The following is a 15,926-nucleotide window of genomic DNA, read 5'->3' as shown; positions in this document are numbered from 1 at the left end:
TAAAACGCTCTTCGAATTCAACAGGTCGCAAGTCATAAAATCCCAAGATATATTGTCATTTTAGGGTATAATCTGAGAGTCTTAGGGCCTGATAAGTTCCGGATAGCCTATCCATAACTTAACTTGACAGATAGAGTAAGGAGAATCTTTCGAAAAAGTTGTGGAAGCCTACCCTATCACTTTATCAGAAAGTGGTGAAACAAGCCACTCTATGGTCTATACCCTGGTTTAGAGAGACAAGTCGCGTGAAATACTTACCTAATGCGTAAAAGCTACAAACGTCACATTCATTGTAGACGTTGTTTCAAAGTCACATATCATACTCATCAGTATTCATAAACGCTGCGTATGTTCTGCGGTCTGCCTCATATTGTACGCTCGGGACGAGATTTTATTACGAGTTATGACTTTCAGTTATGTTTATTACGCGTGGTAGCTCAACATTAGGAAACATCGTGGAACGATATCATAATATTTCATGTTTGCCTTGCTGCGTTCCTTTCGAATCCTTTTTTTTTTCATTATTTTAAATTATTTAACTTATATCATTCGTTTTGGTACACCGCATTTCAAACATAATATTTTTACTTTGTCGGAACCATAAAGTTTATATACCTAGCGGAATAGAGATACAAAGGCCTGAGCAAGAGAGATGTCACTATCAGTAACACTGCGTGGTAAAAAGAGACGTGTGATACATGACAGCAGCACTCTTTTTTTGACGTCCAGTCGGCACGTGCCGCACGTTGACAATTTAATCTCATAGAAATCATGTTCAATCATGCTTGTGTAAGTGTATACTTACATATAGTTTTACACACAGATGAGACCAATTTCGGTTACGTTTGACCGTGACTCGAGATTGTTGCTCTATTCCGCTAGGTATATTAAGTTTATGGTCGGAACACTGTAATATATTTTGTTGAAAATTGAAAAAAAGTTTTTTTTTTTAAAGCGATAAGTTGAATGCTTACTATGCTTAGGTGATTTATGTGCTTTAGTCATTTCGAGATGTATACAAAAGTGACTCTACTTTTAATGAAAATACATAAAAAAATATATTATGAGTCTATTAAAATCACAAACCCGAATAGGGATGATGAGAAGGTCAAAGATTAGCGAATTTTTTAAATAAAATAAAGAAATCACGGTAAAAAATAAGTGTTCCCAAAATTTCAGCTTGATAGCATTTGTATTTTTTTTTGTTATGCGCCTTCAAAGTTGGATATTCAAGTCGATTTTTTTTTTAATTAAATTTCTTAATATTTGTATACAATTCGATAACTTATGCAATTAAAAGCAACTTTTGTTATGAAACCACTTTCATAAACGCAATATTTAATATACCTGTCGAACAAAGTTGTCTCCTGATGCGTACAAACTACGAAAGACTGACGTCATACTTTTGTAGCACTTTGTGTGGAGCGTTTCGGGCAGGTCTTTTTTATGAGATATTTGAATTGTCATATCTTGGTGAATTTTTAAGCTATCAGAGTCATTCTTTCAACGATGTTTCTATTTTTTAAGTGTTCTTCAATTACCGAGAAGAAAAAAAAATAGTCATCATGCCTATTGTACAATCAACATAATGTCCTATTACCTACATGACATTTACATTCATCAAACAGAGATACCTAGCTAATAAGTCGTCCCACAAAATTTCGTAGTATGACGAGTTTTCAGATTTCAATGATTTTATCCGAAAACTCGTCCCACTTTTTATACTTATTTTTTTTAACAATTTTATTCTCCTATACGAATATTATAAATGCGAAAATGTGTATGTCTGTTACCTCTTCACGCCCGTACCTCTGAACTGATTATGATGAAATTTCGTATTAAATTACTTTGAATCCCAGAAAAGGACATAGAATACTTTGTAACCCGCAAAACATGTACGGTTCCCGAACGAAAAACGAATTTAATCTAGTTACTGATAGGAAGATAAAAGTACGCGTCCATATTTAATTAACTTGATTACGGCCCTTCGCTGCTAGCTAATTAGTAGAGAACCGCAACATCAAATACTCTGCTCTGTAAATATTAAACAGACTTTAGAAATAATTCATCATCATCAGGAGGATTAACCGATTTTGATTGATTTATCCAACACACGCTACAAGCTCGCAGACTTTTTTATCAAATACATAGATATTTTTTTATGAAATAAAGGGGCAAACGAGCAAACGGGTCACCTGATGGAAAGCAACTTCCATCGCCCATGGACACTCGCAGCATCAGAAGAGCTGCAGATGCGTTGCCAGCCTTTTAAGAGGGAATAGGGTAATAGGGGAGGGTAGGGATGGGAAGGGAAGGGAATAGGAGAGGGTAGGGAAGGGAATAGGGTAGAGGATTGGGTCTCCGGTAAACTCACTCACTCGGCGAAACACAGCGCAAGCACTGTTTCACTCCGGTTTTCTGTGAGAACGTGGTATTTCTCCGGTCGAGCCGGCCCATTCGTGCCGAAGCATGGCTCTCCCACGTTACTTATTTGCTGTGCTAAGCATGGCTCTGGAAGATTAGTTTTCCAAATTCCAATCTTTGTAGAGAAGAAATTACTATAACTTCTCGGATAAAAGTTCTTGCTTTCATCGTCAATGTTATTATAGGTGAGTTTTGTGAACCGTTTTTGTTACCAATCGATAAATTTTTTTGTTGTGGGAAAATTGATAATTCCACCCTCGATTTCCACCCTAAATTCAGTCGTATGACTATTTTGCTATTAGATAGGATCCGGACTGGATTGAAGCTGTATTTATATTAGATTATTTATCAGATTCGTGGTTCAGCTCTTCGTTTTAACGTTCCGTTGAACGCGGCGTGCTCCAATATTGATCGATATAGGCCATCTCACTAAAGCGGTCAAAAGCTACTCGGTACTAAAGTTTGCTCCCAGACTGTAACTTAGCTTAATATCTAGAATTTTTTTTAATGAAATAAGGGGGCAAACGAGCAAACGGGTCACCTGATGGAAAGCAACTTCCGTCGCCCATGGACACTCGCAGCATCAGAAGAGCTGCATGTGCGTTGCCGGCCTTTTAAGAGGGAATAGCGTAATAGGGGAGGGTAGGGATGGGAAGGGAAGGGAATAGGGGAAGGACGCTGCCGCCCCTATAGGTCGAGGCCCTATACGGTCTATTTATAAATCCGGGGCTGCTTCTTTATAAGCCGACGCGACTGTCTCCGACGAGACTTGTTGATTAAACTTGGACAATGCAATCATTGATTAAACTTGGACAATGCAATAATGGTATAATACAGTCGCTTATTACACTTGACTCTTATTGCTATAGAGATAGAGTTGAATATTCACGTGATATTGTCGACTGTACATGGATCAGGTTAGTAGGTCGCGGTGCGATTAGGAACGGGATTAAATGGATGTATGGATGTTGTCTACTTTATATGCAGGTATGAGAATAAGAGAAAAATAATCGTTATATTGTATTATAAGAATAACTTTTAAAGAACGTAAAGAAACATACATACAACAGCACTAGGGACAATGACAGGTGAGTGACAGCTGCAAAAGTCAAACCTCTTCTTCACCTTTACAAATTATACAAGCGTTTTGCCAGCCACGTGGGAAATTGTGAATACTTTTATATGAAAACAACTCTTTCGTAGGGATAAAATTTTATAATAGGCTTTTATTTAAATATGAATAGAAAAGTTTGAATATTAAATTAATCTTAAGAAAAAGCTCGCTTACTTCTTAGTTCTTACCATTGTTCTTACCAGATATTTCGTGTTGTGTTTTTTTGCATCCCCTTTAAGTACAATTTACTGAAATAAAGATAATGAAGATGATGATGACTATCTACGGAAGTTTTTTTTTTTAATGAAATAAGGGAGCAAACGGGTCACCTGATGGAAAGCAACTTCCGTCGCCCATGAACACTCGCAGCATCAGAAGAGCTGCAAGTGCGTTGCCGGCCTTTTAAGAGGGAATAGGGTAATAGCGGAGGGTAGGGAAGGGAAGGGAAGGGAATAGTTGAGGGTCGGGAAGGGAATTGGGTAGGGGTTAGGGGATTGGGCCTCCGGTAAACTCACTCACTCGGCGAAACACAGCGCAAGCGCTGTTTCACGCTGGTTTTCTGGTACGTGGAACGTGGTATTTATCCGGTCTAGCCGGCCCATTCATGCCGAAGCATGGCTCTCCCACGTATAAAGTGAGTGATATAAAATTATAACAAAGTATACCCCGGCGTGGTGTAAAACATTTTCTGCAACACGGAGTTATAATGTTATCTAACAAAGCACCCGGTACTGTAATAAGTTTAGTTAAAAAGTTTTATCTGCAGCTAGGAGCTCAGTCTAATTTACATTGTAGTCTGTAGAGATACGTAAAAATAATCGTTATATTGTATTATAAGAATAACTTTTAAAGAACGTAAAGAAACATAATAGATACGAGCCGGAAAACTGTAAAGTTAATAGGGGTAGTTCATTGACCCTCGATATCGCATTTCCGTTACTGGGGTGACTATACGATGTTGTTACGTCACGGGACAGTCCCAAGTGCGACATTGCTTTCGTGTATTGACGGACATTTATAAAATAAGGTGGCAAACGAGCAAATGGGTCACCCGATGGAAAGCAATTACCGTCGCCCATGGACACTCGTAACATTAGAAGAGCTGCAGATGCGTTTGCCGGCCTTTTAAGAGGGAAGATGTTCTTAAAAATTATGCTTATTTAATACTATATGACCTCTGAAAATTCCTTTACGCCGACATTTGCTTATTGCGCGGAAACCGCATATTTTAGAGGCTAGGGGATAGTCAAATAAAAATTCAATAGGCTATTTGTATAACGACGATTGGTATATCCACCTAAATCATAAATGAATCATATCATAGTGAATGTGACATACATACGAATTACATACAAATATTGTCCACTCTTGTTCGATTGTTAAACACAACAATGGATGATACAAGTTATTTAGTACTCTACATTCAATAATCAGTATGCATGAGGCGACTAAAATATCCTACGTCGACCCTCGTACAACTATCCTACAATCCTACAGTAATCCTACAGGAACCGTACAATTTTTGCGGTCGTGTATTCCGCGTATCGCGTGCCTAAATCTGCGTTTCCACCGGAGATGAGCTACTGCGTTGCGACTTGCGAGGAATGTGTTTTTAACTACCAATAGAAACGCTAAAATTAGTCTGACCACGTTCACGGTTCAGCGCAACGATTCTACTGGTTCTTGTAGGTTTTTTTTAATGAAATAAGGGGGCAACCGAGCAAACGGGTCACCTGATGTAAAGCAACTTCCGTCGCCCATTGTCACTCGCAGCATCAAAAGAGCTGCAGGTGGGAGGGTAGGGAAGGGAATAGGGTTGGGGATTGGGTCTCTGGTAAACTCACTCACTCGGCGAAACACGCCGGTTTTCTGTGAGAACGTGGTATTTCTCCGGTCGAGCCGGCCCATTCGTGCCGAAGCATGGCTCTCCCACGTATAACGGTAAAACACATTCCTCGCAACGCAGCTTAGCTCATCTCCGGTGGACACGCAGCCTAAGCGGAAAAGCAGGAACACCGTTGGGGTTTTAGTGGGTATGACCGGGCGCGGTCTTCGCCCCGGGGAGTCCCAGTTCCCAACTTCCCACATACCCCGGCAGCCCTCCCCAGACTGCCGGGGATGCGTAAACGCATTGCCCCAACGGCAAAAAAAAGGAATTTAGGATTTCCTAAGCTACTTGTGTTTCTTTGAGAAATGTACTAACGTCATGAATTTGCCCTGGATACAAAAATTAAACAAACTCGTTGAACGCTGCTACTTTCATAGTAAACTTACAAGGGATACATACACACCCTAAATATTTTCACTTTGTTTTGTTAAATCCTATAGAGTATAGACTATAGAGTAATTGTAATTCTATGGGAAAACTACTAAGTACTAACAGAGAAGTTGATTCATATAGGCTCCTAGCAGACGGGGGACATACGTAGTTCGGTCGCGTTATGTCAAACCCAGCATAATAACATTGAATCGACATGATCCGACCAAATGACGTGGGTCTATCAACTGCTTAGGAATCAATTTACTCGATAGTACATAAAACACGCCATAAACTATCTTGTCGCCAGTCGCCACCGCGTCTACGGTATCATGTGTCCCCGACGGTCCTCACGGTCAATGCCGTATCGATTGAGGAGACGGGGCCACGGCCGAAGGACATGCCATGGTCACGTGGCTAATTGCTCATTAGGAGGTATGCTGGTTATGGCAATTTTATCGGTGAAATTGTGATTTTCGGAATAAATTTGTTTTCAAGCGTCATTTTTGGTGAATTCATATGCGTCCGCCCGAACGCTCGTTTTGGCGGCTACACCGTGGAACCACAAGCAAAATATGTATGTAACAATTTTATTTAAATAGCGGCGTGGTAGCGCAGTTTACTACCCGTTCGCGCTAAGTTTGCCGCTGTCAACTCTCACGCGTCGTTCTCTCACTCACTCGGTTCTGTGAGTTGAATGTGATTGAGTGAGCGGTAAACGCGTGACAGTACATACATTTGCTTGTCATGTCGCGGTTTAGCCGCCAAACCGCGCGTTCTCTCCGCCGCATATAAATCCAGCCTTTCAACCAGTTTTACCCCGATTCTGCTGACTACTATCGTACTATCCGTCCCAAACCTGTCATACACTTAACATAAAGCACATTTGCCGTTCTTTTGTTCCAGCGTGGGCCGGACGTGCGGCGCGGAGGGCACGCCGGAGACGGAGGCGGCGCCGCCCGCCGTCGACCTGCCGCGGACCAGAGACGGCGAGATCGACTACGACGGTGAGTGACACAAGGAAATTGTACATTTTGACAGTAATGCTGCAGGGCCAAAATGGTCGCTTTGGAGAATCATAATATTATGATTTATTTTCTTTTTAAATCGCAAAATGGGGTTACTCTGCTTGCAATTCATTTTGACATTCGTCAGTTTGACAGTTTTGACAGTTCATTTGCTGAATTGATTGAGAGGAATTGCTAAATGTGACCATTATAGCCCCGCTGAGCAACGCAGAGTCACGGCGCGCGCCTGCCGATATGCCATACTAGGTCAAACGTATTTTCGAAAACTCTTCTAAGTTGGCCTACTGGTTCGTTCTGTCTATTGTCACTATATCTTGAATGTAGCCACAGTAGATACCGCATGTCGCTCCATTTGTATGAAAACGAGCGTGCCCATTTTTTTCCTACCTACTGTGACCGGTGATGTACTGATGATAAGATTCGTGTCCATTATCTTGGCCAACGTTTCTATTTGAACTTCTACAGCTCAATACGGCACTTTTACTTTCGAAAGACGAGCATTCCTCGTCATTTGGGAACGTGATAACTGATATGGCACGCGAAGTACATACACATGCGGTATCTATCTCGATCTATGTCTGTGGATGTAGCCAAGATAGAGCTTAAGCTGACAAACTGAAACGATAACTTTTGTCCGTAAAAAGTTTTACTTTCTAGAACATGAGAAGACAATTTTGGAAAGTGATGGTTCTGATCATTCTAATTTCTAAGGCCTATAAATTCCGTACTAATAATTTATTTCAGTTAGTGTATGCAAAAGTTTAAATTTTCCCTATTAAAAATAGAATGTCAAAAATCCTCGCATTCTTTAGATTATATTCACACCAATTCCGATCTGAACCCATTTTGGACATAATGCGACCACTTTTTTTTTCAAATATGGCCAAATACTGGTACTTACATTCATGTTGTGAAGATAGCTTCATAAGTTCACATCATAATATAGCTCTTATGCCGCTGCGTGGGTTCATCAATGCGTAAGGCGATACGGGTGTTTACTATTTACAAGCTATTTGTCCCTCAGGAAATGGTTCCTATTAGGTGTCATGTGAGCTATATAATGCTTGGATATCACACCGTTATGTAGAAGTCATGTGTCTTTATTCTGAGAATCTGTAGGTACCTAGTATATACTGATAATAATTTTAAGATCCATCCTTATATTATTATGTATTATAAAGCTAAAAGCAGAAGTATTTCTGCCTACTTGGCGGTCTGTTGTGTGACATGACAGCAAGATCCATATTTATAGTAATGTAAAGTCAAAGGTGACTGACTGACTGACATAGTGATCTTTCAACGCACAGCCCAAACCGCTGGACGGATCAGACTGAAATTTAGCATGCAGGTAGATGTTATGACGTAGGCATCCGCTAAGAAAGGATTTTGATCAATTCCACTCCTAAGGGGATAAAATAGGGGATGAAAGATTGTATAGTATAATAATACTTCTTAACGCGAGCGAAGCTGCGGGCAAAAACTAGTTATACTATAAATGCGAAAGTGGGAGGGCGTCTACAAGAGAGTCTACGTGGGAGAGCCATGCTTCGGCACGAATGGGCCGGCTCGACCGGAGAAATACAACGTCCTCACAGAAAACCGGCGTGAAACAGCGCTTGCGCTGTGTTTCGTCGAGTGAGTGAGTTTACCGGAGGCCCATTTCCCTATCCTATTCCGTTCCCTACTCTCCCCTATTCCCTTTCCTGCCCTCCCCTTTTACCCTATTCCCTCTTAAAAGGCCGGCAACGCACTTGCAGCTCTTCTGATGCTGCGAGTGTCCATGGGCGACGGAAATTGCTTTCTATCACGTGACCCGTTTGCTCGTTTGCCCCTTATTTCATATTAATAAAAAAAGTGGGCCTGTCTGTCTGTCTGTCTGTTACGTCTTCACGCCCAAACCGCTGAACCAATTTTGCTGAAATTTGGTATGGGGATACTTTGAGTCTTGGGAAAGGACATAGGATACTGGAAATATGTACGATTTTCGAGCGATAATCGAATTTTAGTCCAATGAAGTTGCGTCATCTAGTAGTTTATATTGATTATTATCGAAGCATACTGCTTTAAAATTATTCGTATTGTCACTCCCCAATACAGATTTAAGTATAACGTTGCTGTTAAACTATTTCATAATAAATACAGCATATTCTAAGTTATAACCGTTAGAGCAAAAACATCGCGTGACAGTATTAAGGTGAGGACTCTATCGCCGAGGCATGTCAAATGTGCGCTTATCACGAGTCACGACATACACGCGACAGTACGAGTATGTGGTAATTACAGAAATTCATTTTCTGAATTGATTTGACCAATTGCAAAATGTGACCATTGTAGGTCCGCTGATCTCGAAATTTATACGTTTGACGTAGTATGTCGCAGGGCTCGGAAACCTGGTTAATCTTCGAGATCATGTTCGTTAGAAACGCCATACATTTCCAAAAGAGCGTTTTCATTTCGATTCCGGTCTGAACGGACCGAAATTATTTCTGGTTTTGTTCTAAGAGCAAAATGAAATTGCTCACTGCTCAAAATACCGGTTAGAACCGTTCGCAGTTATGTTCGCCCCGCCCACTCACACACGACGACCATCACCCATTGTCCACACATGAACAAGTATTGCCTATTGGCTATTAGATGGTGCACTAGAAAGGGATAGAAGATATCACTGCACTAGTTACTTTCCGCGAGAAATTAACCAGGTTAATTTCAGAAGCAATACCGCTCGCATCTCTATTTCGCTCCGAACCAACACTTATCCAAAAACCTGGTTAAAGAGCGTTTTAACCTGGTTAAAAAAATACCGGTTCCGAGCCCTGGACTATGTCGTATCGGCCGGCGCGCGCCGTACGAATGCGTTACTCAGCATTGTAAAACATGTCGAAAGTGACAGTCGCGCCCAACTCGCGTATATTCGCCCGTTTGTTTGAATTCGAGGTACTACCTTTTTCTGTCTACTCTGGTGTAGTAGTCAGTAGACTGACAATTTCCTTTAGCCGTGTTAAATACTAATGATGATGTATATAATATGTTCCAGCTCTGTACGAGGACGATAGCGACAGCGACCTCGGCTCGATGGAGAACCACGGCTCGGTGGTCACGCACCTGCTGTCACAGGTCAAGATCGGCATGGACCTCACCAAGGTCAGTGGCGCAGGGCGCCGGATAAAAAGGGGCGCCCTTTTTTAACCGACTTCCAATAAGGAGGAGGTTATACGTTCGGTTGTATATATGTATTTTTATTTTTATAACATTACCAGCAACCTGGGCCGAAGAAGTCTCGCCCAAGGCGTTGGTAGTGCTAAAACAGGCACTGATCAGTGGACTATTCTTGACTAGAAGGTCTAGATTCTAAAAGATCTTGGAGAGTAGACCGAAGGCTTTGCTTTTTTTTATAAAGTAAGGGGGCAAACGTGCAAACAGGTCACCTGATGGAAAGCAGCTACCGTCGCCCATGAACACTCGCAACATTAGAGGAGCTGCAGATGCCGGCCTTTTAAGAGCGAATACGCTTTCTTCTTGAAGGTTTGCAGGTCGTATTGGTCTTTTTTTTTATGAAATAAGGGGGCAAACGAGCAAACGGGTCACCTGATGGTAAGCAACTTCCGTCGCCCATGGACACTCGCAGCATCAGAAGAGCTGCAAGTGCGTTGCCGGCCTTTTAAGAGGGAATAGGGTAATAGGGGAGGGTAGGGAAGTGAAGGGAATAAGGGAGGGTAGGGAAGGGAATAGGGTAGGGGATTGGGCCTCCGGTAAACTCACTCATCGGCGAAACACAGCGCAAGCGCTGTTTCACGCCGGTTTTCTGTGAGCCCGTGGTATTTCACCGGTCGAGCCGGCCCATTCGTGCCGAAGCATGGCTCTACCACGTACAAAATTACTCTTAATAACTTGAAGGATTAACAGCATAGCCTTAATTATTACTAAGGCCAATTTATTTATGTATGTGTGTGCATAACACACATGTATCAGACAACGTTGTTTCGTTTTCTTTCATTTCATTTTCTATCATTATATGGTTTGGTTTATTATACTAATAAAAACAAATTTTTATTGTGTAATAAATTGATATTAACTGTTTTCAGGTCGTGCTACCTACATTTATATTAGAAAGGCGATCACTTCTAGAAATGTACGCAGATTCCTTCGCACATCCTGACCAATTCGTAAGGTGAGTTAAAAAAACAAAAGAGTATTGTATTAAGTATATTATATTAATATAATATTATTTATTGTATGTTAGTAAATTTATTACTAGTAACATTGTTGTTCTTTATAGTAACGCGTGCACACAAATTTTTGCAAATTTTATAATCACGCATTCCTATTATATATTCAGGTCTTCTGGAAGACATTCCATTTTTGGAATAAGATATACCTTTGTACAAAACATATTTTTAGTTTTAAGCTGGTTTTTTTTTAACTTTTTTTTGTGTGTACATAAATTGTAAATAAATATAATAAAACATATCATTAACGTATCACAGATGATATTTTTTCTTCTGAAGAGAATTGGATTCTATTAACTTCGTTCTACATAGTAAACTATAGTGTCTTCTAACCAGTAGGTTGCGACAAACTATTCAGGCCCCCCATAAAAAGTCTGTCGCCAAGATTTTATGGTCAAATCTTTAGCCATGTGGACTTACAGTCTTAATATAAAATTCCAACAAAACAAACCGACTTCAAGCAAGATTAACTTATCATGGTACCGTGTCCTCTTTTCAACAAAAAAGAATCATAAAAATCGGTTTCAAAACGGCAAAGTTATCCGGCGAAAAAATATGTATAAAAAATATCCTCCTTTTTTGAAGTCGGTTAAAATGAATTGAATTGATATAATAAAACCCTATTTATACCCAGGATAGTAGAGCAACCGACACCCAAGGAGCGCATGGTGCAAGTAGTCAGATGGTACCTGTCCTCGTACCACGCGGGCCGCAAGTCCCAGGTCGCGAAGAAGCCCTACAACCCCATACTCGGCGAGGTGTTCAGATGCCACTGGGACATGGAGGGAGAGACGCATAGCTCGGACAAGGTAACATTAGTTACAATATGTTTATGGCTGGTTTCTGTAGCTCTACCATGAGTTTAAAGCTATAGTTTTTATCGATACCGACTACGTCAGGGGTTCCAACTGCGACGCGGCGCCCTGTTGCGCCGTGGAAAGGCAAGAGGGGCGCCGTGAGTCGATCCTCCAATATCCTTATCCAAAACCACGAATACTATAAAATAACATTTGTGGTAAAGCAGGCAGAAGATCAAAGATTTGTTTGTTTTGTTGTATTTATTTCTTACCTACTTAAGTACTTAGCCCAACTATAATAATCATTAAAGGTGTTTATTTATGTATCTTTTTGTAATAGCTAGGTAAAGAAGAGCGCCGTGACAAATTATTAAAGTGTAACTGCGCCGCAGGCTGAAAAAGATTGGGAACCCCTGGACTACGTAAATATATTTTAGTATGGCAAATTTTACAGCGCCTCTTGCGGAACTAAAATCGCCATACTAAACATGGGCGTACCCAGTAGGGACGTCAATGTGATCCCTCCCCCTGGATCATGTTGACGTCCCTACTGAGTATCTTATAGTAGTACTTTTATCTATAAAAATTAAGAAAACAAATTTTTGTCATTGCAATACAATATTTGTACAACTAAAAAATATTATTTTTTTATTCTTTATAAACACCTAGCTTATAAAAAATCTGATTCGCTCCTGATCATAAAACTATTTGCGAAGCTGGATTAAAGAAAATTCTTAAATCTAAAATTGTTTATTTGGAGTTTGTGTAACGGGCATTAAAGTTATATCTTGATCTTACGTTATATAATACGAAGCCCCCAAATGCGTTTAAAAAAATCTCTTGAGGTAGGACATGCGTCGAGGAAAGCATTTAACGGCCCGATCCGATTGTGTCACAACTTCACAAGTAAAAACTTCTGACAAGGCCCATGCCTTATGGCGCATTCGAGTTAACATAACAAAAAACTGTTCTATTCCAGCAAGAAGTAGGCGACGGTCCCGTTCCCTGGTGCTCACCTGATCAGCTGTCGTTCGTGGCTGAGCAGGTCTCCCATCATCCCCCCATATCCGCCTTCTACGCGGAACACGTCAACAAGAGGATACAGTTTGACGCGTACGTGTGGACGAAGAGTAAGTTCCTGGGACTGTCGATCGGCGTCCACAATATTGGGAGGGGACTGGTTACCCTACTGGATCTAGGAGAGGAGTATAGCTTGACGTTCCCGAATGGTTACGGCAGGTTAGTTCTACAAACATATATTGAGACATAATGTCTAAAGCGGCCCGGTAAATGTTGATCTCTATGCTAGGCATGGATGAGTACAGGTTTTTGTAGGTTAAACCAACCAAGGTACTTTAAGTTAGATTGGCAGCTCAAACTAGTGAACAGATTGCGTTGCAATCTATAGTTAAATAAGTTATGCAATCTAAATAGAATATGCAAAACATAGCGAAATAGAAAAGTCAACAACTCAACTTACCGCTGTTTTTAGGTTGTGTTTCTTGTTTATCAAGCTCCTTTTCTAGCGTAAATAAGACAATGACAAAAAAATGTATTGCGTATCTATTGATTAAAATATTTTAGCAACATTGTATCATTTTTTTGCTCTAATTCATTACCTTTCAATTTCCAGATCAATACTAACAGTCCCCTGGATTGAACTAGGCGGGTCTGTTGTCATAGAATGTGTGCAGACGGGCCACAAAGCGAACATAGAGTTCCTCACCAAACCTTTTTATGGGGGGAAGAAACATAGAGTGACCTGCGACATATATGTCGGCACGGAGAAGAAGCCGTATTATACTGCGCAGGGAGAGTGGAATACTAGGATGGAGGGGCGATGGACGGAGACTGGGGTGAGTAAAAAGATGTAGTTCGTGTCAATAAAGGTGAGACCTTACTAAAGCGACACGGAGGATGCGACACTTCAGGATCCATAGAACTGACGTTTGTATAACGTTTTACAAGCGTCAGTTCTATGGAACTTGAAGAGACGCTGCCGCGTAGCGCGTTCTTACCTTTAATGTTATAATGTACGCAAAAAACAAGCCTTAACCATGAGTTTGTTGTGATATGCTATGCGTTCATGTTCGTTAATATATGATATGCGTTCTTAAAACAACGCCGAAACTCCCAAATTTGTATCTATAAAGAATCAGGGGTTATCTCAGCACCTTCCGAACCACGGTATACCAGATATACCTCGGTGCAAAATCTTACTTGTTGGTAGCATATGCTTAGAATACTTCTCACGAAACCGATGTAACCACATGTTTCCCCATAAATTTTGAGGAGTTCCCTCGATTACTTATGGATCCTTCATCAGATCACCACTTTTGTGAATATAATACCAAATTAGGATGATACCCTACATACCAAAAGAAACATTTTGAAAATCGGTTAATAAACGGCGGAGTAATCGTTGAACATAAAGAAACGAACATAACACCTCCCCCATTTTGAAAGTCGGTTTAAATTGTAGTCTCCGTTCAGTAGTTTTTGCGTGAAAGAGTAACAAATATCAAACAACCAAACAAACTTTCGCCTTTATAATATTAGTAGGATTCGTCTAATTCTAACCAAACTTTACCGTTTACAGCGCACCGAAGTCCTCTTTGACGTGACGAACATGAAACCTCGTCGTAAGCTCGTCAACGCGGTCAGTCGACAGGACGCCAACGAGTCACGATGCGTCTGGCGACACGTCACCGCGGCGTTACGCGCTGCGGACACCGACGCTGCGACTACCGCCAAACGCCGGCTAGAACAGGCGCAGAGAGACGCCGCTAAACGACGACTCGAGCTTAACAAACCGTGGGTCACGCAGGTATAGTGAACTCTATTTGTATAAGTTTGAATATCGCTCAGCAGAGATAAATACATAAGGTCGAATATCGTCTGGCGACACGTCACTGCGGCGTTACGCGCTGCGGACTCAGACGCCGCCTTTTTTAAGGAGCAGGCAAACATATTTTTTAAGAGAACAGCAAACAAATTCGCGCCGTCCACCTTTTTACTGACAAAATATTTTTATTAAGTGTGCGTTGCACCAGAGGCGTGGTTAAAGTTATGGTTATAGTTAAGGCAGGCCTGTCCCACTCGCGCGTTTAGGTATCGAACTGTAAGTACCCCTTTAAAGGGGCAGATCACAAGGGACTCACAAGCGAGCGCTGACGCGCGCGCAAGATTTTTTCATCGCATATATCTACGTACTGATTTAACTGCTGTGACAGAATCGTTATTAATCTGATAAATATGAACAATTGAAAAAAGTCAAAGAAATATTTCAATAAAGTAATGTAAGACTTTAAAATACAAAAAAATATAAAAAAAATACACAAACATAGCAAATAACTCAATTTGTTACAAACAAACCGCATACTACACATAAATAAACAAAAGTTACTATGTTTAAGTTGTAAAATATTCCTGACCAGCTCCTACACTATAATCGAATATAAAACTATTATAAAATATACGTTGGGTTACTAAAATTTGATTATTATTATAAAAAAGTTTGCTATTAGTAGCTATAGTAATTAAAAGAAGATGATTTTATTTTCTAAAAAGTGACAATCTTGATTTCGTCAGAAAGGGTACATCTTACACGATAGAAAGAGAGCGGACATGTAGGAAAATATAATTGTAGGCACCTAGCACTGCGCGGTCGGAATTTGAACTTTATAGTATCGTAGCATGAGCTGTTATTTTTTTAAACGGGTTTCACGTGGGAATTCTTTTGGTACTACTAATATATATTCTGTGGTTAAGGCTAAATTTAGCTTTAACTTTAACCTTAACTTTGACCGGAGAAATTGACAGACGACAGCTGGTCCAACAAGGTTATAAATGAACGTGGGCGGGGGCGCTGCTGGTAAAGGAGAACTGTCAAAAATGGCGTCGTTGTATGATGACAGCCGCGTTAGTTCCTTTTTTCGCTACGTGCATTTAAAACCTTGTCGAGCTCTATGGTTATGGTTAAATATGGCGTCTTGATGGCGTCCATTTTTAACTTTAACCAAAGATTTGACATTTTGCATTGTAGTTATAGTTAAAGTTACAGTTATAGTTAAAGTTAGT

At 40.6% G+C, this 15,926-nt stretch overlaps 1 protein-coding gene across 1 annotated transcript in view; it reads left to right on the top strand.

Annotated features, from left to right (window-relative positions):
- Positions 1-15,926, top strand: part of LOC121737193 (oxysterol-binding protein-related protein 9) — a 55,011-nt gene that overhangs the window by 38,588 nt on the left and 497 nt on the right. The window contains exons 9-15 of the mRNA XM_042128789.1: positions 6,702-6,802; positions 9,858-9,964; positions 10,906-10,991; positions 11,684-11,858; positions 12,826-13,085; positions 13,480-13,702; positions 14,446-14,673. Coding sequence (XP_041984723.1) covers positions 6,702-6,802; positions 9,858-9,964; positions 10,906-10,991; positions 11,684-11,858; positions 12,826-13,085; positions 13,480-13,702; positions 14,446-14,673 — 1,180 coding nt within the window. The remainder of the gene's footprint in view (positions 1-6,701; positions 6,803-9,857; positions 9,965-10,905; positions 10,992-11,683; positions 11,859-12,825; positions 13,086-13,479; positions 13,703-14,445; positions 14,674-15,926) is intronic.

Source organism: Aricia agestis, chromosome 20 (assembly GCF_905147365.1).
Source record: "Aricia agestis chromosome 20, ilAriAges1.1, whole genome shotgun sequence".
In the NCBI taxonomy this organism is placed as follows: Eukaryota; Metazoa; Arthropoda; class Insecta; order Lepidoptera; family Lycaenidae; genus Aricia; species Aricia agestis.
The sequence above is the reverse complement of the archived record's forward strand: the minus strand, read 5'-3'. Positions and strand labels throughout refer to the sequence as shown.